Raw genomic sequence first — 24,323 nt, forward strand, 5'->3', positions numbered from 1 at the left:
TAGAGGTGGGCAGGGATTCATGTGATGTCATAACCCTGAGCACCAGGAAAGGGAACCGCCCACCGATTCCCAAGTTTTGCGGGTCTCCTACAGCAGAAGGGAGTAAGATTGGAAAGGTAAGGATACAAGCAGGAGGATTTATATGTGTATGGGACCGCTTTTATAATTCTGCTTTTAGTTTATTCACTTTAAGGTAAATGCTTGGGCTTTAGAAGCTCTTTAAATGTGCAGAGGAAGTATCCCTCAATCAGTAATTTGTCCAATTTACTAAAATATAAGTAGAAAGCTTTTAGTGGAAGCAGTTTTTGCTTTTTATCCTTTTAAAACTTTAATTTCCTAACACATACATGACCGGCTACACTTTCCGATACCCTCTCACTGTAACCTCAGAAATGGCAGGTTATGTTCAAAACTATCGTGCTTATTAACCCTTTCCTGTCGCGCGTACGCATATAGGCTTTTGGGGGGGGGGGGGTTATACCGGCATGATGCCCGCAGCTGCATGCATCATCCCGGTACTTTTGTTTAGAGCCGGCGATTGGCTATCCAGGCATAACAACTAAAAGCCGCCATAGATTGTCGCCATTCCACGAGTGCGTGCAATTATAAAGCATAACATGTTTGGTATCTATTTACTCGGCGTAACATCTTTCACATTATACAAAAAATTGGCTAACCCAGAAAGTTGCGTTTAAAACACCGCTGCACAAATAGCGTTTGACATAAAATATTGCAACGATCGCCGTTTTATTCTCTAGATTCTCTGCTGAAAAACTTGTAAACACCAAATATCAGAAATAGGCTTGGTCGTGAAAGGGTTAAAGCTGGTCATACAGTACTTGAATTCACTTAATGGGTGGCCCGGCTATAAAATAAAAAAAAGCAAAGAAGTTTGGAAAATTGTTGGCTGAGCAGCAACAGCTTTCAATCAGATGCAGCCTCTGGTTGGGTTTTCTGATAGCTGGCAACAAAGCCCAGCAACCCCAATTCCAAAAAAGTTGGGACGCTGTTTAAGTTATGTAAAAACAGAATGCAATGATTTGCAAAGGTTGGGACAGGTCCATGTTTACCACAGTGTAGAATCTCCTCCTTGCAACACTCTGGGAACCGAGAAGACCAGTTTTGGGAGAGGCATGTTGTCCCATTCTTGCCCGATATAGGTTTCTAACGGCTCAACGGTCTGGCGTTGTCTTTCGTGTTTTTTGTTTTCAAGATGCACATAATATTTTAATTTTCACAAATCCATGCTGTTTTATATTCAGTATACGGGTTAGCAATGTCTTGCTGAAATGTGCAAGGCCTTCCCTGAAAAAGTTATCTAGTTGGGAATAGAGCTGCACAATTAATAAAAAATAAAATAATTGATCTCGATTCAACCTCCCTGACGATCTCCAATGCAATTTGGCGATTATTTTTTTCATATAACAAGTGGAGAGACTTAATCTGCTCACTCAGCTGTGGAAAGAAAATATCTGGCAGGCTGCCAAGTTTTAAACAGGAAACCTTGTAACTAATGCTTCCTCCTTAGATCAAAGGGATAAACTTTTTGTCTAAAAGAGAAAAATCTAGGCAGTCTGCCAAGTTTAAGGGCCCTTTTACACGTACGGACAAACGGTCCGTTTATTACAAGTCCGTTTACGGACTTGTAATGTATCCCATCTGCGTCCGCAAAGATCCGCTTTTGCGGACGGAAGAAAACCCTATTTTTCTTCTGTCCGGCGGAACGGATCGGATGAATACGGACACACGGTCCGTATTCATCCAATTCCCCATAGGGGAGAGCGGAGGAGAGACAGGGCGGTCTCTGCACTGTGTGCGGGGACCACCCTGTCCGCCAACAGCTCAGCGGGGATTAACGGAGGAATCCCCGCTTAGCCAAACGGGCTAACGGAGCGGATCAATACGGATCCGCTCCGTGTGAAAGAGCCCTAACAGGAAACCTTGTAACAAAGTTCCTTCTTAGGGCAAACTTCTCTGTAAATGCAAGAAGTTTAACCACTTAAAGTCCATCTTTTTCTGACACTTGTTACGTTAAATGTCGCACTGTATTTGCCCAGCGGTCTTTCAAATGCAATTTTTTGGTGAAAAAATACACTTCAATGAATAAACACGAAACTGTAAAGTTAGTTCAATTATTATTATTTTTTTCTTTGTGAAAGATGTTATGCTGCGAGAATCGTGATCTATCTTCTAAGGAAAAAAATTGCGATTCTCATTTTAGCCAGAATCGTGCAGCTCTAGTTGGGAGCATATGCTGCTCTAAAACTCATATCTTTCAGCGTTGATGGTTCCTTTCCAGATGTGCAAGTTGCCCATTCCGTATCCACTAGTGCACCCCCATACCGTCAAATGCAGGTATTTGAACTTGGTGCTGTTAAGCCAGAAGGGTCTCTCTTCTTTTTAGTCCGTTTGCCAAAAAGGTACAATTTTGATTCGTCTGACCTCCCGACAATATTCCACACTTTATTAAAATATTTGAAATGAGCTTTGGCTTCGAGAAGACGGCGGTATTTCTGGATCATGTTCCAATATGGTTGCATGATGGAGCTTTTTCATTTTTGGATAGCACAGTGAACTGTGTTCAGACAGGTGTGATGTAGGTCCCCCCTCCCCCCCCCTTTTTTTTGAACTAAAAATTAACAAGGCACTATGGCGCTACTGTGTCTACAGGCAAATGGGACACAAGTGAAGACAGCTCCTCCTGGAAAAATAGGTCCTGAATATCTATGAAAGACAAATGTGAGTGGAGGTAGAGGGCACCAACCTATTGAAGACGGATATGAATAGAAACAAACGGTACAGTTAAATGATGGGAAAACTCACTTTTGGAAGTGGAGAAACTGCTTGGGATTTTGGATGGTGGCACCCCGTTGTGAGGTGGAGGCTGGGCTGTGTTCTGACCGCAGGCAGGGGTGCTGAAAACCCTGCAGTGCATTGGCATTCCTGACCTGTCGTCCTGCTTCAGTGGGGTCGGCTGAGTTTAGGTCTCCACAAGGGTGACTTGGTTACGTTGAGAGGGCGTGGTTGGGCGTTTCAGTGCTCCGCCTCTTTATCGGACCTATAGCAAGAAGCCAATGTAACCGTCACCCTCATGGAGACCTGAACTCAGCTGACCCCATCGGAGCAGGCCGACAAATCAGGAACGCAGATGCACCGCAGGGTATTCAACTCCCCTGCTTGGGGTCAGAACACAGCCTCCACCATCAAAATCCCAAGCAACCACACCGCAAGAGAGCCTGCACGGACAGCCTTGGCTTCCATCCGACAGCGGCATTTCCAACTGCAGCTACCGTCATACTTCGATCAGCCTGATGCAATCGACTAAAACTGTCATCCACCACACAGCCCTGACAACTCGCCAGCAAATGCTGTGACTGACTAAGCAACCACCTGCAGCCGCAGACTTCCATCCAAACATCCCTCCTGCATGCCATTGCATCGCGGGTTTCTCTTGCCCACACCAGCCGCTCTCCACAGAACCTGAGCAAGACCAACAGCCCCTCAAATGATGAGCACTTTCTCCCCTTCCAAAAGTGTGTGGGTCGGGTTTTTTCGTGTCTGTACTGTTCTTATCCATATCTGTCTTCAATAGATTGGTGCCATCTTCCTCCACTCAAATGTATTTGCACTGTCATAGTGACACTGTCTCCACGCTGCAGTGCAGTAAAACGCTGTTTCATCCAGTACACTGTGAGAAATGCAAACCTTCTGCACTGCATCACAGCAGCATTGTGGTGTTACCCGGGTCAAGGGGAAAGTTCTTTCTATGTCCCTTGGTGAAGACCTGCATCTATCCAGTGCAGTATAATACAGGTTACCACACATAATGCGAGTGGGCCTTAAACAATATTTTACATGTCACTTTTGAACTGGTAGCCTTTGTCCCCTTTAAAAACTACCCTGGTGCTCAACCTCCTGTTTACTACCCCTACCCTTACCACAAGTGTAAAGGAACCTTGAAGAGAATTTTTAATTTTTGAACTGCATATTTTAGAGTTATAGCTGTATTTTGCTAAATGTTGTAATGTTTGCTCTTCCTTTCGCTTTGGTATAGAACATTTTTAGATTGGCCGCAGCAATAGTTCACTGGTGAAATTTGATATCTGGACACTAGGGAGTACAACCCAACTCAGACTTTTTTTATTCTAAAGGCCCGTACACACAATTGGATTTTCCGACGGGAAAAGTGTAACAGGCTGTTCGAAAAATCCGACCGTTTTTTATATGCTCCATCGGACAGCAAATGTTGGATAGCATGCTTTAAAATTTTCCGGCAACAAATGTGTCTTGTCGGATTATCTGATCATGTGTACACAAGTCCTTCGGCCAAAAATCCCAAGTATAAACATGCATGCTCAGAAGCAATGCTCACCATAACACAACATTAGCAGAGATCTGGGCAGCCTGCCAAGTTTGAGAACATAGCTGATAAAAGAAGCAGAGATGCAATGCAATGTGTGTGTTAGTTTGAACAGTTAACCCCCTTCCCTGCCAGTGACGCTTACACAGTAATCGGTGCATGTTTATAGCACTTATCGCTGTATAATTCTCAATGGTCCCAAAAATGTGTCAAGCATACGATCTGGCTACCATAATGTCGCAGTCCTGATAAAAATCGCTGATCGCCACCAATACTAGTTTAAAAAATACCATAAACCTATCCCCTATTTTGTAGACACTATAACTTTTGCGCAAACCAATCAATATACGCTTATTGCTTTTATATATATAAACATGTGTAGAATACGTAATCTGCCTAAACTGAGGAAAGTTTGCCTCTCATTATGAAATAATTTTATTCTAGAAAAGTACAAAATATTGTGTGGAGGTTAAATTGTCTTTTTTTTTTTTTTTTTTTTTTATAGTGCAAAAAATAAAAACCTCAAATATGATCAAATGCCACTAAAAGAAAGCTGTATTTGTGGTGGGGAAAAAAGGACATCAATTTTGTTTGGGTACTGCATCGCACGCTTGTGCAATTGTCAGTTAAAATGATGCAGTGCCGTATAGCAAAAAATGGCCTGGTCCTTGAGCAGCCAAATCTTCCAGGGCTGTGGTTAATAAATGTTTTACTTTTAAGACCTTTTCTGTATCACTTATTACTTAACTGTTAGATTTTACGAGATAAAGGGGGATATAAAAATCGGTCTAACATATCATGCAGCTGCGATTTTTCTAAATATCGGTCAACCTCTCCTAATCAATGCAGCCACATCATGGGGGGGGGGGAATTACTTTTCAAAAATGTTATGGTTATAAAATTTTGCAGAAAAATCAGTTAAAGTGACGCAGTGCCGTATTGCAAAAAATGGCCTGGTTATTAAGGGGTTAAATCCTTCCAGGGCTAAAGTGGTTACAATTTCATTTTCAGTATGGTGTTGCATGACTGCACAATAGTTATTTAAAGTGTAACCGTGCTAAAAATTGACCTGGGCAGAAAGGGGGTGAAGGTGCCCGGTATTGAAGTGGTTAAACTGCTGCAGGCATGAAGTACAGGCATCTAGAATCTGAGCATACTGCAACATTCCCATCGCTATGATGGACAGCCGGTCTGACCAAGTCTTTCATTTTAACATGGCAGAGACTCTTCCAGATGAAGACACTCGCTATTTCAGCATATTTTATCAAGTTTTGAAATGTACTTTCCTTGCTGCATTTTGCATTAAAAAACCTGGTTCGGCTCCAAGAAGTTTAGTCTTCTGCTCTTCCTATGGTGTTGATTTGGTAATCCCTGACATTTTGATAGCCATGGATTACAGGTACTTGGAGTAAAGGAAGCCTTGTGAAGTTTGATTTTTAGCAATAGCGGCTCAGACTACTCTTGACCTGTTTCCTGGAATTGCTCTTTAACCTTTGACTACCCCAAACACATAAAATATGTAACATGTTATATGCCTGTTTTTAAATTGCACATCTGGCTTTCCTCATGGGCAAGAGTAGTCATTGTAAGGTTCTGTCTCTGGGAAAATCTGCATTTTGGGAGTACAGCTGTGTACAGCCATCTATAGGCAACTGTACATGGCACCTGCAGCTCCCTAAGCAGTGGGCTCAGGAAAGTACTTGAGATTTTACACTAGAGGATTTTACATCCTCTAGATTGGTGGGTCTCCAAACTGTGGCTCACGGGCCAAATCCAGCCACTGGAGGATTGCATTTGACCAGCAGCTAGGATTCGTTTCTCCAAGTTAGTTGCTAGGACCCCCAGAATCCTAGCATCTGATAAATTGCTTGCCTTAGCTGAAGAATGGAACTTCTCTAGCCATACCTGCTCCAGCTCCCACCGTGATGCTACATTGACTAGAGCCACACTATAAGTGGGGTATGGGTGTTGATTAAAGGGGAGTTCCACCCACAATTTCACTTTTTAAATATAAATACCCCTGTAATACACAAGCTTAATGTAGTCTATTAAAATTAGTCTGTAAACTAAGGTCCGTTTTGTTAGGTTGTTAGAGCATTTAGTTAGTTTATAATCTAGAAATAGGCCGTGGCCATCTTAAGTGTGGGCATCATGAAGCCAGACTGTATGACTTCCTCGATTTCAGCCTTGCAGATCTTGCACATGCTTAGTGCTGCACAAGCGATGTAATAGGTTTCAGTCGGGTTTCCATAGCAACGGGAGTGTCAGAGGAAGTTGCCGCCTCTTCTCTATGCAAATAGGCTATTTGCAAGGACTACTGGGATACATGATGCCTATCCCAGAAACCCTTGCGATTGGCCTTGTGACTTAATAGCCTAGGCTAATAAGGAGCAGGAAGTAATGGAGGACTACAAAATAAAGGTATTTACAAGCAACAAAATAAATAAAGTGTCCATTCCAAACACTATGAGATTAGGGCATGCAGCACAGACAAAGATAAAAAAATGAGTGGAACTCCACTTTAAAGCAGACTCTGATATATAAAGGTTTTTTTTAAAAGGCATACTGATGTGAGGTGGGCCTCTGAGGTTCCTAATTTGGGGGAGGGGCTGGGATGTAGTCTCTGTTGGGTACCCTGATTCAAACGGACTTTGGTTGTTTGTTTTTTTTTTTTTTTTTTTCCTTTTCCTGAGACCTATCATGTGGATTACAAAATTATTTAAAGCGGAGTTCCACCTAAAAAAATTAAATCCGCAGCTACAAATACTACAGCTGCTGACTTTTGAAATTAGCACACTTTCCTGTGCAGGGTGCCCGCAATGTCCTCTCCCAAAGCCTACCCTTCCCTCGGCTCTGGGTGGATGCGCTGGCATCTTAAAGCGGATGTGTCACGGGGAAAAAATATTAAAAGCCAGCAGCTACAAATACTGCAGCTGCTGACTTTTAATATTAGGACACTTACCTGTCCTGGAGTCCAGCGCTGATCGCAGCAGAGCACGAGCGATCGCTCGTCTCTCTGCTGCTCCCCCCTCCATCCACGCTCAGGGAACCAGGAAGTGAAGCGCTGCGGCTTCACTGCCCGGTTCCCTACGGCGCATGCGCGAGTCGCGCTGCGCCCGCCGATTGGCTCACACGCTGTGTGTTGGGAGCCGAGTGTTCCCAGCACACAACGGGCGACAGACGGGATGTGACGGAATGCCCGTCTTTCGCCCGTAGCGTGTGGCCGGAAGTGGGTGCAAATACCTGTCTTTAGACAGGTGTCTGCACCCCCCTCCCCCCTGAAAGGTGTCAAATGTGACACCGGAGGGGGGGAGGGTTCCGATCAGCGGGACTCCACTTTAGGGTGGAGGATCGCTTTAAGTAAGGGAATCGGAAAGTGAAGCCTTGTGCCTTCACAGCCTGGTTTCCTACTGTGCATGTGCAAGTCGTGCTGAGCGTTCTGCAAGGTCCCTGCTGTCTTCTGGTCCCTGTGTCTCGCCATGGATACTGCAACGATCTTTTCCCGGAAGTGGGAGCAAATACCTGTATTAGACGGGTATCTGCTACTCCCCTCTGAAAGGTGCCAAATGTGACACTGGCGGGGGGGGGGGGAGGAATCCAGACAGCAGAAGTTAAATTTCTGGGTAGAACTCCGCTTTAATAATCCTTTTTTTGTATAAAACCCTTTTGGCCTCAAATATTTGTAAAATGTACATTTTTGGCTTTGTATGGAGTTTTTTTTTTTTCAGACCCCTGCTCCTAGATGATGATGGGGATGAGGGGTGAACCACTCAAGTACACCTGTTTGTTTACATTAGCAGACTGACAGAATGCCAAGTTTCTGGTGTAATAGGAAACTTTTGAACTTTGAAAATGTCTTCAATGTGTTTTTTTTTTTTTTTTTTTTGTAGATCTAGAGATTGAATGAGTACCGTATATACTCGCGTTTTTCAGCACTTCTTTTTAATTTTTTTATTTTTTTCGTGTGTGCTGAAAATGCCCCCTCTCAGCTTATACACAAGTCGCCTTTCTGCACCAGATCTCCCGGACTTTGGGGACCTGGTGCCAGCCGTAGGTCCCCTGGACCCCAAACTTGGCACACATGTAGCCCCACTCCTCTACAAGTTTGCAAAGTTTTGTTGGCACTTTTTTTTTTTTTAAAGCCGGGCACCCCTTCCGCAGACTCCCATGTTAAACGTCAGTCTAGTCATAGACACAGTGAAGCATGGGCACAGTGAGGCTTGCAGATGGACACCCTAGGCTTGTACGCGAGTCGATACGTTTTCTGTGGTAAAATTGGGTGCCTCGGCTTATATTCGGGTCGGCTTATACTCGAGTATATACGGTACTTTGTTTTTTAAAGTGTTCTTACCGATTCAGAATCTGTAAATACTGCGTGTAATCTGAACTCTGGTTCAATAAACTTTCACCTTACAGTGGAATCCTCGTGGACTGCAATGGATACATGCTTGCTTTGCCTAGGGATGGGTTTCTTTAATTATTATGTTTTTTTTTTTATTTATTTTTTTTAAGATTTTGGGGGAACCCCTGAAATCCCCTCTACAGCTCTCAAGTCAGGGTAATAAGGGAGCTGTTGACAGAACCAGCAGCAGGGCAAAGATCAGGGGTCAGGAGAACATGCTGCATGGGATTAGTGCACATTATGGGCAAATTTCACTTTTATCAGTCCCCACAAAGCTGCTTTTGCTGATGACCAGTCGCAGTCTGGCCTCTTCATGTACAATGCAAGAGCTGGGGTCCTGCTAGGTGAAATTTTAGATACCTGGAGTTTTAGTGAAGTTTAAATAGTTTGTTTGGCTCAAGCTGGTCCAAATGCACTTTACATGTGTGCACTGGAATAGGCTCAGTTCATATATGCAGTGTGGGAAACAAATCTAAGGCAGTGCGTTTCCTGCACCACATTAAAATCACATGGCGTTCATGCGAGCCATAGTGGGTATCAATGATGAGTTTAAAGACGCCCCAATTTTTTATCACAAAATGCATTGCGATTGACTGAATTGATTCATGGGTATGAACACTGATGTGATTTTATTTCAGTGCAGAGAAAATGTCCTTTTTGGGGGGGGGTGCAATTTGAGCCATACAAATATGTCTCAAATTGCATGTAATTTGCACAGAAATGTGGTGCGAATCACATGCGTTGTGCCGCACCACATGTATATATACCGAGCCCAAACAGTAGCCGCAGTATTCTCCCACTGGGATGGGGACTTCCCATCCTGCGCCTTTATCAAAATCAAGTCGGACTGAGCACTTTTCAGAGAAAACCTTGTATTTATTCGATTGCACCGATACCAGGGTTTTTTTTTTTTTTTTTGGACCGAGTACTCCATTACCGATACTCTACCAACTGGTAGAGGGGGGGGGGTTGACTTTACCCCTGATGTATCTCACCAAACAGACCCCGGGTATCTCCCCTTTTGAGACAGAGAAAGGGACTGAGGACACACATTCCCCAGTCACTTTCTCAGCAACCTCGGCTGCACTGGAGATGGATAGACGGACATCGGCCTATGTTTATTTATAAACGGAAGCATTGTAATCGGTTTGTCCATTCATAAGTGAGAATTGCAAAGTCGATGATCACTGAATCTGGATTCAGAAAAGGAAGGAGCCGGCAAGTGTCAGCTGCTTTATTGAAATCAATACAGGGAAATCTGTGCTTGCAATGGCCCCCACCACCACCACCGCTCATCCCGATTGTCCGGGTATCGGATTAGGCATCGGAGCATTTGTATAAGTACTCGTGCAAATGCTCGGTATCGATACTAGTTTCGGTGCAACCCTAATATAATTAGAATCCAAAGACTCGTATCATTTGTGACGGTTTCTTGTACCTAGCAGTGATGTTCTTTGGGATATAAAGAGCCATATTCCACAGTGAATTACACAGTTGTTCTTCACCACTATACTGTGGCTTACAAAAAAAAATTGCATAGATTTAAAATGTCACGTTTCTGTGGTGTAAAAAAAAAAAATTAGACAAAGAAATAATTTCAGAAAATTTTCCACTTATAACGAGACCTATGCAACTCAATTTAAAAACAAACTGAAATATTTTAGGGGGGACTACAAAAAATGAAAATGTGATTGCATGAGTGTGCACACCACCTTATAACTGGGAATGTAGCTGTGTTCAGAATTAAGCAATCACATTCAAACTCATGTTGAATAATCGGTACACACCTGCCATTATTTAGCATGCCTCTGATTAAACACAAATGCAGTTCAGCTGTTCTAGTAGGTCTTTCCTGACATTTTGTTGCATCCTACAGCAAAAGCCATGGTCCGGAGAGGGATCTCATTGTTAAAAGGTATCAGTCAGGAGAAGGGTTCAAAAAGAATTTCCAAGGCATTGGCTATATCATGGAACAGTGAAGAGCACATCGTCAAGTGGAGAAAATGTCACAACAGTGACATTACCAAGAATTGGATGTCCCTTCAAAATTGATGAAAAGACGGGAAGAAAACTGGTCAGAGGCTACCAAAAGGCCTACAGCAACATTAAAGGAGCTGCAGGAATATCTGGCAAGTGCTGGCTGTGTGGTACTTGTGACAAAATCTCCCGTAATTTTTCATATGTCTGGGCTATGTGGTAGAGTGGCAGGACGAAAGCCTTTTCTTGCCAAGAGAAACATCCAAGCCCGGCTAAATTTTACAAAAACACATCTAAAGTCTCCCAGAAGCATGTGGGGAAAATGTGTTATGGTCATAATTACAAAAGATGTTTGGGGCATAAACACTGTGCACATCACCAAAAGAACACCATACCTACCGTGAAGCATGATGGTGGCAGCTTATTTTGGGGTGGGTTTTCTTCAGCTGGAACAGGGGCCCTAGTCAAGGTAGAGGGAATTATGAACTGTTTCAAATACCAGTCAATATTGGCACAAAACCTACAGGCTTCTGCTAGAAAGCTGATCATGAAGAGGAACTTCTAGAAAGCTGATCCTGAAGAGGAACTTCATCTTTCAGAATGACGACTTAAAGCATACATTCAAATCGACAAAGGAATGGCTTCACCAGAAGATTAAAGTTTTGGAATGGCCCAGCTAGAGCCCAGACCTGAATCCAATTGAAAATTTGTGGGGTGATCTGGAGATGCCCTCGCAATCGGACAGATTTGGAGTGTTTTTGCAAAGAAGAGTGGGCAAATATTGCCAAATGTGTCATGCTGATAAACTCGTACCCAAAAAGACTAAGTGCTGCAATAAAATTATAAGGTGCTTCAACAAGTATTAGTTTAAAGGTGTGCACACTTGTGCAACTATATGTTTACGTCCCTCCACCTAAAATTTCAGTTTGTTCAAATGAGTTGCATGGTTTATAGGTTACATTAAACTGGCTGTAAACCCTTTACAACCAATTTATGCTGCAGGTAAACCTATAATAAGGCTTGCCTGTAGCTACCCAGGATATCTCCGAAACCTGCACGGTTTAGGGGATATCCCCTGTCACCTACATGTGCCGATGTCGTCGGCGCACTAGAGCAATCGGAAGCAATGGCACGTATGTGCCGTTGCCTCAGTCAGTGTGCCGTTACCGGCGTTTAGAAGCATTTTTTTCAGAGGAGTTTGAAGTGCCAAATGCCTGTGAAAGCGGTAACTTGCGTTTAGCCGTGTTTCGTTTACAGTAGTTACTCAGTTTTGACCATTTTTGCAAAAAAAAAAACTTCCAAATGCTGAAAAATGTACATTTTAAAACATCCCGTGTACATTGAGCCTTAAGGCTAGGTTCACACTGCTGCAAACTCGCACGAATTTTAACCGCCATTTGCGGCCGTGATTTCAGGGAATGCCAGTCTATAGAGCTGAATTCGCCTCGCACAGGACCCTTTTTTCCCGCAGCTTAGATTCGCACCGCACAGATTTGAACGGCACTAATGGGAAAACAATGTTATTTTAATGACTTGCGAATTTGAGCGATCGCAACGGCTCATATTCGCAAAATAATTCGCAACAGTGTGAACCCAGCCTTAGCCTCGTACACATGCTCAGAATTTCCGCAGACAAAGAGTCTGACTTTTGTCCGAAGGGAGTGTTCCTGGATTTTGTCTTGCATACAAACGGCACACAATTGTCGGCCAACAAACGTAGTGACGTACTACGTGTTTGTGTGTTGTTTTTTTTTTTTCTTAGCGCCACCCTTCGGGCACCTTCTGCTAATGTGTTTGGTGTGCATTGATTTTGAGCATGCGTGTTTAACAGACCGTTGTCTGGAAATTTTTAAAGCCTACCATTCAACATTTGTCCGAAAAATCCGGCAACAATTGTCCGATGGATCGTACAAACGGTCGGATTTTTGGCCAACAGTCTGTCAACACAGAATTTTTTTTATTTTTTGTAAAATCCAATCGTGTGTACGAGGCTTTAGAGACCCCCTTGAACAGAACTTCTTTTTTGAGAAGACGTCGTCCCTGACTACTTTTATTTCAGTCTCAGCTGTGTAAAGCTGTTATCTTAATTGTACAGCACACATGTCTTATTTATAAACCATTGATGTTCTGTGCTGTTATATTCTGTAACGGGGTTTACAACCACTGTGCAGGAATTGGGCAATTTAACCACTAGCCGACCTGCTCACACAGATATCCTGTGGCAAATCGCTGTTCCTGTACGGCAGCTTGTGCAGTGGCGGGTGCATGCCACGGGAGCCTTGTTCACAGGCAGAACAGGAACTGCCTATGTAAACAAGGCGTTTCCCTGTTTACATAGGCAGTTCCTGTTCTGCCTGTGTACAAGGCAATCGCGACCCGTGACATGTCAGATTTGTTCACGGTGATCGAAATCCGTGATCTGTCAGCCCACCCCCCCCTACAGTTAGACCACAGTTAACCCCCTTGATTGTCTTGATGGTCTTTTTTTGTTTTGTAGCGCAGCAGTTTACATCTTTAGGGTGTGTTTGTTTTTTGTTTTTTTTTATAGAACAGGGATCGGTATCCTCCTAGTATACTCTCCACCGACCCTCAACTGCACTTTGACAATGGTGGATCTTCAGGGTGATTTTATTTTTTTCCCCAAGATTTTGAAGAGGGCTTTAAGAAAAACAAGTGCATATGTGAACACAAATGTTTTTTTTAAATTGGCTTCAACCTGGAAATTGATGTGTATTCAAATAACACTGTGTACCCATGGGGAATGTAATTACCAATGTACTTTAATGCTTTCTTGCATAAGACCTCTAGGCTTGCAAAACCTGGTGGCAATAACAAGATAGCATTTTTGTTGCATCATAATATACTTCAAAGAAAATTAAATGTGTCTTGGAAACGGTGCTTGTAATATCCCCCTCAGGTCTTGCAGGAAAGACTTGTGGTCCTCTTGGGTGTATAGCTGTGTGGATAAAGTGAGGGAAAAACTTGTATAGCGCAACACATGCGAACTGAATAGCCTCTGATGCACTTTAATGTGGCATCTTATGCTTTAAAGCTAACTCTTAAAGAGGTTGTAAAGGTAGAAAAAAAAAATCCCTAAATATCTTCCTTTTTACTTTAGTGCAGTCCTCCTTCACTTACCTCATCCTTCGAATTTTGCTTTTAAATGTCCTTATTTCTTCTGAGAAATCCTCACTTTCTGTTCTAACTACACACAGTAATGTGAGGCTTTCTCCCTGGTGTGGAGAAAGCCTCTTGAGGGGGTGAGCAGGAGTGTCAGGGCGCCCACTAACACACTGCTCCTTTCTCTATCTGCTAAGTAGAGAGTGGCCTGACACTCCTGCCTGCCCCTCAAGAGGCTCTCCACACCAGGGAGAAAGCCTCGCATTACTGTGTGGAGTTACAGACAGAAGAACAGGAAGTGAGGATTTCTCAGAAGAAATAAGGACGTTTAAAAGCAAAATGGAAGGATGAGGTAAGTGAAGGAGGACTGCACTAAGGTAAAGGAAACTATTTTGGGATTTTTTTTTTTTTTACCTTTTACAACCCCTTAAGTACACACATATAAAAGCTGCCACGTTGTACATTAAAAGAAAAAAGGTGCAGGCTCTGGGACTTGTCACCCTGATTTTTGTCAATGTCTAGTGAGTTGCCAGGAGCAAATTGTCTGAATTCCTGTCTTGTATGCCAAATAAGATCATGATACAATAAGTGTTGGAGGATGGCCACCCTGGAGCCTGCACCTTTTTCAGACCGATTGATAATGGCAGTTCTGCATTTCTATTTAGATTCCTTTTTCTGAGTATTGATGAATACTTTTATTGCAGTGTGCATCTTGAACACTAGATGGTGATGATGTGACATAATTGAATTCTGCATTGATGTCCCTTTTCCTTATCCTGAAATTAACTTCTCATACTCTTTGCAGGAACCCAAACTATGTCTGGCATAGCCCTGAGCAGACTTGCGCAGGAGAGGAAAGCTTGGAGAAAAGACCATCCTTTTGTAAGTGGTGGTCATGCACCAGTTTTATTTTTTTTATTTCTTAATCAGTTTGGTTAAGTTGGTAATTGTGTTTTTTTTTTTTTCCTCTCGAAGGGTTTTGTGGCAGTTCCAACAAAAAATCCAGATGGCACAATGAACTTGATGAACTGGGAATGTGCCATTCCAGGCAAGAAAGGGGTAAGGCAGAGGATTCCAGAATTTGTGTGTAGGACTTGGAAATTGGCAAGGATGTGTACAAGGCCCAATTTTACTGAAGGGAGAATTTGTATCTTTCACCAGTTTTATGCTCTGCTTAATTTTTGGGTGCTCAACACCTCCAAATACCTTCTTTATAACTAAATATAAAGGCCAAGTTCACCTTTTTGGAATTTGTTACATCTGTATTTAGGGCATAACCTGTTCCAGCATTACCAAAAGTGCATACTCACATTGGCCAATGGCTAAAACAGTGATGTAAACACAACCCAAGTGTCAGGGTGGTTATAATAAGAGTTGAAGATCACATCACGCTAACACAGGGGTCTTCAAACTACGGCCCTCCAGGTGTTCAGGAACTACAATTCCCATCATGCCCAGTCATGTCTGTGAATGTCAGAGTTTTGCAATGCCTCATGGGATTTGTAGTTCTGCAACAGCTGGAGGGCCGTAGTTTGAGGATCCCTGCGCTAACATCAGTCAGACTTGCCATGTGATGTTTCAAGGGATGAACCCTCTTCAGAGCAACGCTAATGAGTCTGAGATTAATTCTACTATGCAATGCGTCTAACTGTCAACTGTGCAAACTCTTGCTGACACTTAAAGTACACAGCTTGCTGTACTAGGGGAAGAATCCTCAGATATTAGAATCATTTCAAACAAGAAGAAAAATGCTGTGAGCCTTTCATACAGGCCACTAGTGGTGTTGCTTTTTGATCCTTCGATCTCGGCTCTTTATTCATGTTTGCTTGTTTTCTTTGCCCTGCAGACCCCTTGGGAAGGAGGATTATTTAAACTTCGGATGCTGTTTAAGGATGATTATCCCTCCTCGCCTCCAAAATGTAAGTGGTGTTTTTTTTTTTTTGTAATGTGGTATTAACCACTTAAGGACCCCTTCACGCCGATATACGTCGGCAGAATGGCACGGCTGGGCACATCAACGTAACTGTACATTGCCCTTTAAGCCCAGCTGTGGGGCCGCGGGCGCGTGCATGCGACCTGGTCCGAAGCTCCGTGACCGCCGAACTCGCGGACCCGATCGCTGCTGGAGTCCCGCTATCTGTCCCCGGAGCTGAAGAACGGGGAGAGCTGCGTGTAAACACAGCTTCCCCGTTCTTCACTGTGGCGCCGTCATCGATCGTGTGTTCCCTTATATAGGGAATCACAATCGATGACGTTACACCTACAGCCCCGCCCCCCCTACAGTTAAACACAGATGAGGTCACACATAACTCCATCAGCGCCCCCTTGTGGTTAACTCCCAAACTGCAATTGTCATTTTCACAGTAAACAATGCATTTTAAATGCATTTTGTGCTGTGAAAATGACAATGGTCCCAAAAATGTGTCAAAATTGTCCGAAGTGTCCGCCATAATGTCGCAGTCACGAAAAAAATCGCTGATCACCGCCATTAGTGGTAAAAATATATTTTTTTTTTATAAAAATGCAATAAAACTATCCCCTATTTTGTAAACGGTATACATTTTGCGCAAACCAACCGATAAATGCTTATTGCGGTTTTGGTAAAAAAATAAATAGGTAGAAGAATACGTATCGGCCTAAACTGAGGAACAAAATTGTTTTATATATTTTTGGGGGATATTTATTATAGCAACAAGTAAAAATATATTGAATTTTTTTCAAAATTGTCGCTCTATTTTTGTTTATAGCGCAAAAAATAAAAACCGCAGAGGTGATCAAATACTACCAAAAGAAAGCTCTTATTTGTGGGGAAAAAAAGGACGCCAATTTTGTTTGGGAGCCATGTCGCACGACCGCGCAATTGTCCGTTAAAGCGACCCAGTGCCGAATCGCAAAAACTGGCCGGGTCCTTTAGCTGCCTAAAGGTCCGGGTCTTAAGTGGTTAAAGTGCTAAGCACTTCCTGATATAGGGGCAAAAGTGCCCTGCTCCAGTCTACCATTTGGGCTCTCACATCACACAGGCTTCTGATGAAGGCTACAAGTGGCCCTTTTAACAGTTGTTTTCATTGGGACACCCACACTGAGAAAAGCCATGCAGTAAAGGAAGAAAGGCCAAAATGATCACAAAGTGAAATGAGTCAATTGTTTGATAACACAGTGCTTTAGCAAACTAAATGCCATTCAGTTATGGCTTTTTACAGGTAAACTGTTTTGTGATGACTTTTCATGTACATCAAGCCTCTTTGTAGAACAGGAGGCATTTATATAATATGAAAAAATAATGGCATTCCCCCAGAACAGCATTATGGTAGATGATTGGCTCTTCCTGCTGCATTTTTGAAGGGGAACTGTCATCCAGCATTTGCATTTTTTTGTGATCTGAAATGTTTTCAAGCTTACAAAGTTTTGGGTGAATATGTGCCCTCCGAGCTTGAAACTGCTTATCTCGGGTTAAAGAAGCCCCAGCTTTGCCCTCTTTAGGATCAGGTTTAGAGGAGGAAGTTGAATATGATAATGGGGAAGCCCCTATCATGGGGTAATCTCCAACTTTTTTTAGGGCAAGGTAAATAAAATCTACTGGGAGGAGAAGACTCGTAAACTAAAAATTAGTTTGAAGACATTTGCAAGTTAAATGGAAAGTAAGGAGTTGGTCTGGTACAGACACCCGCACAGGTTGAAGCCCAGCTGAAAATGTATTCTACTACAGGGTGTCTCTTCAGGATCTTGTTCCCTTGCTTTCTCTTTATTGCCAGTAAAGCTCAGGTGTGTTTTTTTTTTTTGTAAGGTGTAGTTAAAGCCAAAGCGCCTTGTTCAGTGACGAGAGGTGAATACTCCTTACATTTAGAGTTCTCCTATTTCAGTTCCTGTTTTGCGACCAGAAGTAAAAGGAGGTCCTCTAATGGGACAAAGGCCGCAAAAATGGATGCGTCCTTCCATATTCTTTTTCAAAGCTTAATCTTTTGCATATAATTAATACTGAGCGTCCATAATTTGATATGTCCGCCCCCCCCCCCCCTTGAAGTCCAAGATGCTTAACAATTTCAGGCCCGGAATATTTGGCTGCTTAATGACCAGGCCATTTTTTTTGCAATACGCCACTGTGTCACTTTAACTTACAATTGTGCGATGCTGTACCCAAACAACATTTATTTATTTTTTTACACACAAAGCTTGCTTTTGGTGGTATGTGATCACCATCATTGATTGGTTTGTGCAGAAGTTATAGTGTCTACAAAATGAGGGATAGATGTATGGCATTTTTTGGGACCATTGACAGTTGAACAGCGATCAGTGCTATAAAAATGCACTGATTACTGTGTAAATGTCACTGGCAGGGAAGGGGTTGACACTAGGGGGCGATCAAGGGGTTAACTGTATTCTCTAGTGTGTGTGTGTGTGTGTGTGTGTGTGTGTTGTCTACCTGTGGGGGTGGGACTTCCTAGGGTAAGATCAGTGTTCATACTTTGTATAAACACAGATCAGTCTCCTGAGAACCAGGGTCTGTGTGTTTACGCACGCCCCTAGTGGACCAAAAAGCGAAGCGACATAAGGTAACGTTGTTTCGCCCAGCCGTGCCATTCTGCCGCAGTAAAACTGCGACAGCTGGTCGGCAAGTGGTTAAAGTGTGTGTTTTTAAACAACGTGCACAAGATTTCATTTGTGCACGTTGCATTTTGGGTGAAGGTTTTTCATCTAGACAAGGAATTACTGGACTGGTAGATCTGATCCTTATTTATGGACCAGACTTTATCACATGTGTGATTTTTGATAGTTTTGCACTTTTTTTTCCACTTTTATGCTAGTTTTGTTTTTTGTATATGTAGTAGCCATTTTACTATGTATTTTCACTGTTAAATCTTTACAGGATTATAGGTGTTTGTTCACTTTCATCCGTATTGTTCATTGTAGTATCAGATACTTTTTTTTTATTTTATTTTTTTTTATTTTTTTCACTGCTTAGTTCACCCACAATCCTATTACTTTGCATTCTCTTTTCACTTCCCCTTCCCATTCCCTCCCCCACAGCGCAGCTACCATACTTCACATTATTATCACTTTTTCTGTTAGGATCCGATCCACAGGTGCTGCTGCAGTCCCCCCCCCCCAGTCCATCAGACAGCGCCGGAGTTCTCTATTTCTATAAAGCCCAATGGTAGGAGTCGGTTCATATAAAGGCAAAAATCTCACAGCGATAACTTGATAGAAGAAAAAAACAGATAAAACATCTATCCAAGCATCGACTGTTAAATTTATGAATTGGCCGCTCACCTCCAACAATGACCCAAGGGTCAAACAAGGCTCATCAGTCAGATAAGGAATCCTGCTGATGGATCTGTAAAGGCATCCAGGTTCCAGGTGAAGAACTACGTCCAAAACTTGGCATCAAAACATCTTGGGTAATTCCACATATAGAGGGAACAACTTGCTCCAAGGAATGGCACTTCTTGTATAAATGGCGCAAAGGAAACTAAGAACAGCCATAGTGCAATACTTCTGTTAAAACACCACCGGAACTAATGTCGCAAGGCTCCACCCGACACGTTGCGTCACTGATCACATGACTTCCTCTCTTTGCCGCTATTTTTTTGTTTATAGTGCAAAAAATAAAAACCACAGAGGTGATCAAATACCACCAAAAGAAATCTCTGTGGGGAGGGGGGGGGAAAGGACTCCAATTTCGTGTGGGTACAGCATTGCATGACAGCGCAATTATCAGTTAAAGCAATGCAGTGCCAAATTGTAAAGTGCTTTGGTCAGGAAGGGGGTAAAAGCTTCCGAGGCTGAAGTGGTTAAACAAAATGTTAAAGGGGTTGTAAACACTCGGGGGGGGGGGGGGGGGGGGGTGGTATTTTTTATTTATTTTTTATTAAACATATCATACTTGCCTCAACTGTGCAGTTCGTTTTACACAGTGGCCCCGATCATCATCTTCTGGGGTCCCCCAACGGCGCTCGCGGCTCCTTCCGGCATCAGTGAACCCCCCCAGGAGAAGCGCTCTCCCTAGGGTTTACTGTGCGGGCACGCTCCTGAGTCAGCATTTGTGTTCACAGAATGCCAGACTCTGCCCCACGTCATTGGGATAGATTGGCAGCAGCGGGAGCTGCGCTGCTAACATCTATCCAATTGGGAACCCTGACCAGAGGTAGAACGTACGGACTCAGATGAGAAAAGCTGGGGGGCTGCTCAGTGACTAGGTGTGTGGTGTTTTTTTATTTTTTATTTTTTTTTACCTTAATGCATAGGCTGCATTAAGGCGGGGGACACAAGTGTTTTACAACCCTTTTTAAGTATTGTTCTAAATGCTCATCTGTTGCAATTAGGAAAAAAAAACAATTTTAAATTTGTATACAATTGCAAATACTGCCAGTGGATACAATAAAAAAAAAGTGTACAATTGTTTCTTAATTGAGCTCACCCAGTGGGCTTCTTGCATCATTACAGTGACTGTTTCCTTGCAAGATACGCAAAACATTGATTACCCAGTAGAGTCAATCTAAATCTCTTGGTTTTTATACAGGTAAATTTGAGCCTCCTTTATTCCACCCAAACGTTTATCCTTCAGGCACAGTGTGTCTGTCAATCTTAGAAGAAGATAAGGATTGGAGGCCAGCAATCACAATTAAACAGGTAGGACTCTTGCCATCTACTGGTTGATCACCAGCTTTGTCACAAATTTCATGTTTAATGCTTTCCATCTCTCCACAGATCTTGTTAGGAATACAAGAACTTCTAAATGAACCAAATATACAAGATCCAGCTCAAGCAGAGGCATACACAATTTACTGGTTAGTATATGTCTTGTTTGGATAGTTAAGCTGGCCATACATTTTCCTATTCAATTTCCTTTAGATTTACCTTCAATTGTGTAGTGAAAGGGCCTGCCTGGTTGCATACAAATAGGAAGTGGTTGGGTTTGACCTTCTTATAATATGATTTTGGTAAATCGTACAAGATAATGAAACTGTGATACTCATGTAAACAGAATCAAGAAAGGGGAAGGGTAGGTAGCACTAAAAAAAAAATTGCACTACTTAAATTAAGTGTAGATATGAATATATTCATATCTACACTTAATTTAAGTAGTGTGTTTTTTTTTTTTTAGCGCTACCTACCCTTCCTTTTTCTTGAGGAATGCATGTGCTAGCTCTGTAGAGAAGTGATATTCAGCCTTTAACCACTTGACGACCAGTTTAATACCTGGTATGTCACTGGCCTTCAAGTGGTTATAATAGTTTGTTTTGCCCACTTTTGCCCGAAGTTGAGATCTCTTGTAAAAGTAATCCGACTAGCTGCAGGATTGCTATTACAAGCAGCAGGAGGGGACATCCTAAATCAGGGGTGCCCAACTTTTTGACGAGCGAGGGCCACTTAAGCGACTTGGTCCACAATGAACCCCAATAAGGGGCCCAAGGCTGCTTTCACACAGATGTCCTGCAGTTTACCCACACCACTGGTGCAACGCAGTGTACCTTTTGGCTTTCCTGCACTTTGCAATAGTCTTCTATTATAGTCTGCAGGTTTTGTGCACTTTCAGAAAGCTCACAACTCGCAGGTAATAACAGAAGTCTATGGCTCAGTGCAGGTAACCCGCAGGTGCACTGCTCTGAACCTACAGATCAGTTTGAAAGCAGCCCAGTAACCAATGCAGAACAAATATGCCCATAAATACAATGTGATTTTAGTAATAAAATTGCCCTTTAATAACAATATTCTATTCCATCTCCTAGAGCAGGAGACTGTGGGCCACTGGGCTCTGCGGGCCACATGTGGCCCCCGGGCCACTGGTTGGGCACCCCTGTCTTAAACTGACTTTGTTCAGCTCTGGGCTATGGTAACCTGGAAGCGTTGGTCCCGCGTGCAAACGGTTATCGTCCCACACATGTGAGGCATCACCGTGGATGTCAGATCCTGGGCAATAATTCTAGTACCAGACCTCCTGTGTAAATGTAAAGTGGTATCCTGTAAAGCAGGGATATGCAATCAGCGGACCTCCAGCTGTTGCAGAACTACAAATCCCATGAGGCATAGCAAGACTCTGACAGCCACAAGCATGACACCCAGAGACAGAGGCATGATGGGACTTGTAGTTTTGCAACAGCTGGAGGTCCGCTAATTGCATATCCCTGCTGTAAAGGCTTTAAAAGCATCGCTTATGGATAGTAAACTGTACAATGTTTGTCGCCGTTGCATGGGCGTGTGCAATTTTAAAATGACATGTTTGGTATCCATTTACTCTGCGTAACAGCATCTTTTAGAGTGTGTGAGTGTCTCCCCCCCCCCCCCCCCCCCTAAACTCGAGTTTGAAAAATTGCAGCTCAAATTCCATGTGACAAAAAATTGCAAAACCCGTCAATTTATTCTCAATGGCCTCTGCTTTAAAACAATATTGTTTGGGGGTTCTAAGAAAGGCCTGGGGGGTCAAGTGGTTAAAGTAGAACCTGTCCTGAATTCAAGTCTTGAACTATGGGCTGCTGCTTATACAATATCGACTCCCTCTAGCCTGTTAGTGTTTCCTCTTTTCTTATGGCCTTTATACTGTAAATTCACAATGCCTTAGTAACATCCCTGTTATGTGAGTGATGTGATTATGTAGTGCAAGCACATGCAAGCTTGGTCATGAGATGGAAGGGGTGGCTTACTGTGGATGTGTGGGTAACGGTAGCAACTGTCAGACTTGGCATACATATAACTATATTGGCATCAATATCTGTGGACCTCGATGTTTTGCCATTATCTGTAAAATGTTCCCTAACGCATGCTGTTAATCCTGTTTTTTTTTGTTTTTTTGTGTTTGTTTTTTCAGCCAAAACAGAGTTGAATATGAAAAAAGAGTCAGAGCACAAGCCAAGAAGTTTGCTCCATCATAAGCTTCAACTGTGTGGCATCTTACAATAAAAACTTTAAAAAAGAAAAAAAACAGAACAGAAAAAGGAAGGGATTGGTTTGGCAAGAACTTGTTTACAAAAACAAATTTTTTTTGCAAAATTGAATGATGCTATATACAAAAAGTCACTTAGGGGAGGGGGTTATGTGTGCCATTTTCCATTTTCGCCACTTGTATAGAGTTCTAAATCTGCTGAATATTCCCCCCAGTTTTTTCATACAGGGTCTCTTCCTTCCGTCTTTTTGTATTTTGATTGTTATGATGTAAAACTTGCTTTTATTTTAATATTGATGTCAGTATTTCAACTGCTGTAAAATTATAAACTTTTATACTTCTATAAATCCACTAGTAATCTATAGTTTTTCCTTTGCTATCCGATGCAGGCATGCTCTAAAATGTTTAGAACTATATCTAGCCTCTAGCTGGCTGTAGTGTAAAAAAAACAAAAAAAAAAACAGAATGCAATGTCATATTCCACCCCCTCCCTGCCCCTAAATTTCCTTTTTAAGGTTTTTTTCAATGACTAGGTTGCCATTCTCTGCAACCTAGCGCCTCAGACAGTCAGCAACTTGCTTCTGCATCACTTCCTTTGTGTTTATATGGCGTTCTGTCTGTGTTGCTGTTTAGATTAAATAAACTGTTTATATAAAATTTTTGTTTCTTATCTTTTTCATGAAAAGGACCATAAAAGTAGTAAACTTTTTGGCTTGTAAATTTGACATTGAGTTTTTTTCCTGTGCATTCTGTAAAGAAAAGAACAACTTGATGTAATGTTCTTGGAACATAGGATACGCAAAGATATTGGCCTGGTATCTCGATGTAATTGGCTGACAGTCTGTATATGTTTTGTAATCCCAAAATGCAAACTTCAATAAACAGCAGTAAACCAAAAAAAATATATATATATTCCTGGTAAGTATAATTAACTTTGTTATAACTCCGGTAATCTCGTTAAACACTGTAATGCAAATCGAATGCAAATAAAACAAGTCAACTGGAACTGATTTGTTTTGGTAAACGGTTCTATTATGTCTGTAATTCATGTTTTGGAGGGAAAAAATTAAAACTTTTTTTTTTCGTATGTTTGATTTTTGAAAGGGGGAACTACCCTGGGCACCAACTAAGTATGATGGGTAATAAACAAAAAAACCCAGTTGAGTTTGTTTAAACCCACTAAATGTGTTCCACCTATAAGAAGTGCAAAGCCCTTGTGTAATCATGGTTTCAAGGATAACAAACTAGAAGACCTTGCACACTTTTTTTATTTAGTGGATTTAAACCTAAAGTTCAGTTTGGCTTTAAATTGAAATCCCCTTATTTTTTTGAGAGAGAAGAGTTGTCGAGGTTCTCTGCTGCTGTTATGAAGACTTTCAGTAGACGGCGCTATGTGGAAAGGTCTGTCTGGGTAAAAATCATAGGATGTCCCTTAATACCTCCCAGATATGATGTTGCGCTATGATGCTGCTCTAGATGACGGAAACCTGTACGTGTGATCTTACCTAAAATTGTGAATGGGAAATAAATACCCTTGCTGTGGTTGAGGAAGGAATTTTACATATTTTAACAGTCCCATAAAATCA

At 42.3% G+C, this 24,323-nt stretch overlaps 1 protein-coding gene across 1 annotated transcript in view; it reads left to right on the forward strand.

The window, feature by feature from the left end:
• The window catches only part of UBE2I (ubiquitin conjugating enzyme E2 I), a 37,421-nt gene extending 13,674 nt beyond the window's left edge, over positions 1-23,747 (forward strand). Inside the window, exons 2-7 of the mRNA XM_040356724.1 lie at positions 14,665-14,741; positions 14,835-14,918; positions 15,706-15,778; positions 20,377-20,486; positions 20,565-20,644; positions 22,663-23,747. Coding sequence (XP_040212658.1) covers positions 14,676-14,741; positions 14,835-14,918; positions 15,706-15,778; positions 20,377-20,486; positions 20,565-20,644; positions 22,663-22,726 — 477 coding nt within the window. The 5' untranslated portion in view covers positions 14,665-14,675 and the 3' untranslated portion in view covers positions 22,727-23,747. The remainder of the gene's footprint in view (positions 1-14,664; positions 14,742-14,834; positions 14,919-15,705; positions 15,779-20,376; positions 20,487-20,564; positions 20,645-22,662) is intronic.
• Positions 23,748-24,323: the final 576 nt, after the last annotated feature.

This window comes from Rana temporaria, chromosome 6 (genome assembly GCF_905171775.1).
Source record: "Rana temporaria chromosome 6, aRanTem1.1, whole genome shotgun sequence".
Classification (NCBI taxonomy): Eukaryota; Metazoa; Chordata; class Amphibia; order Anura; family Ranidae; genus Rana; species Rana temporaria.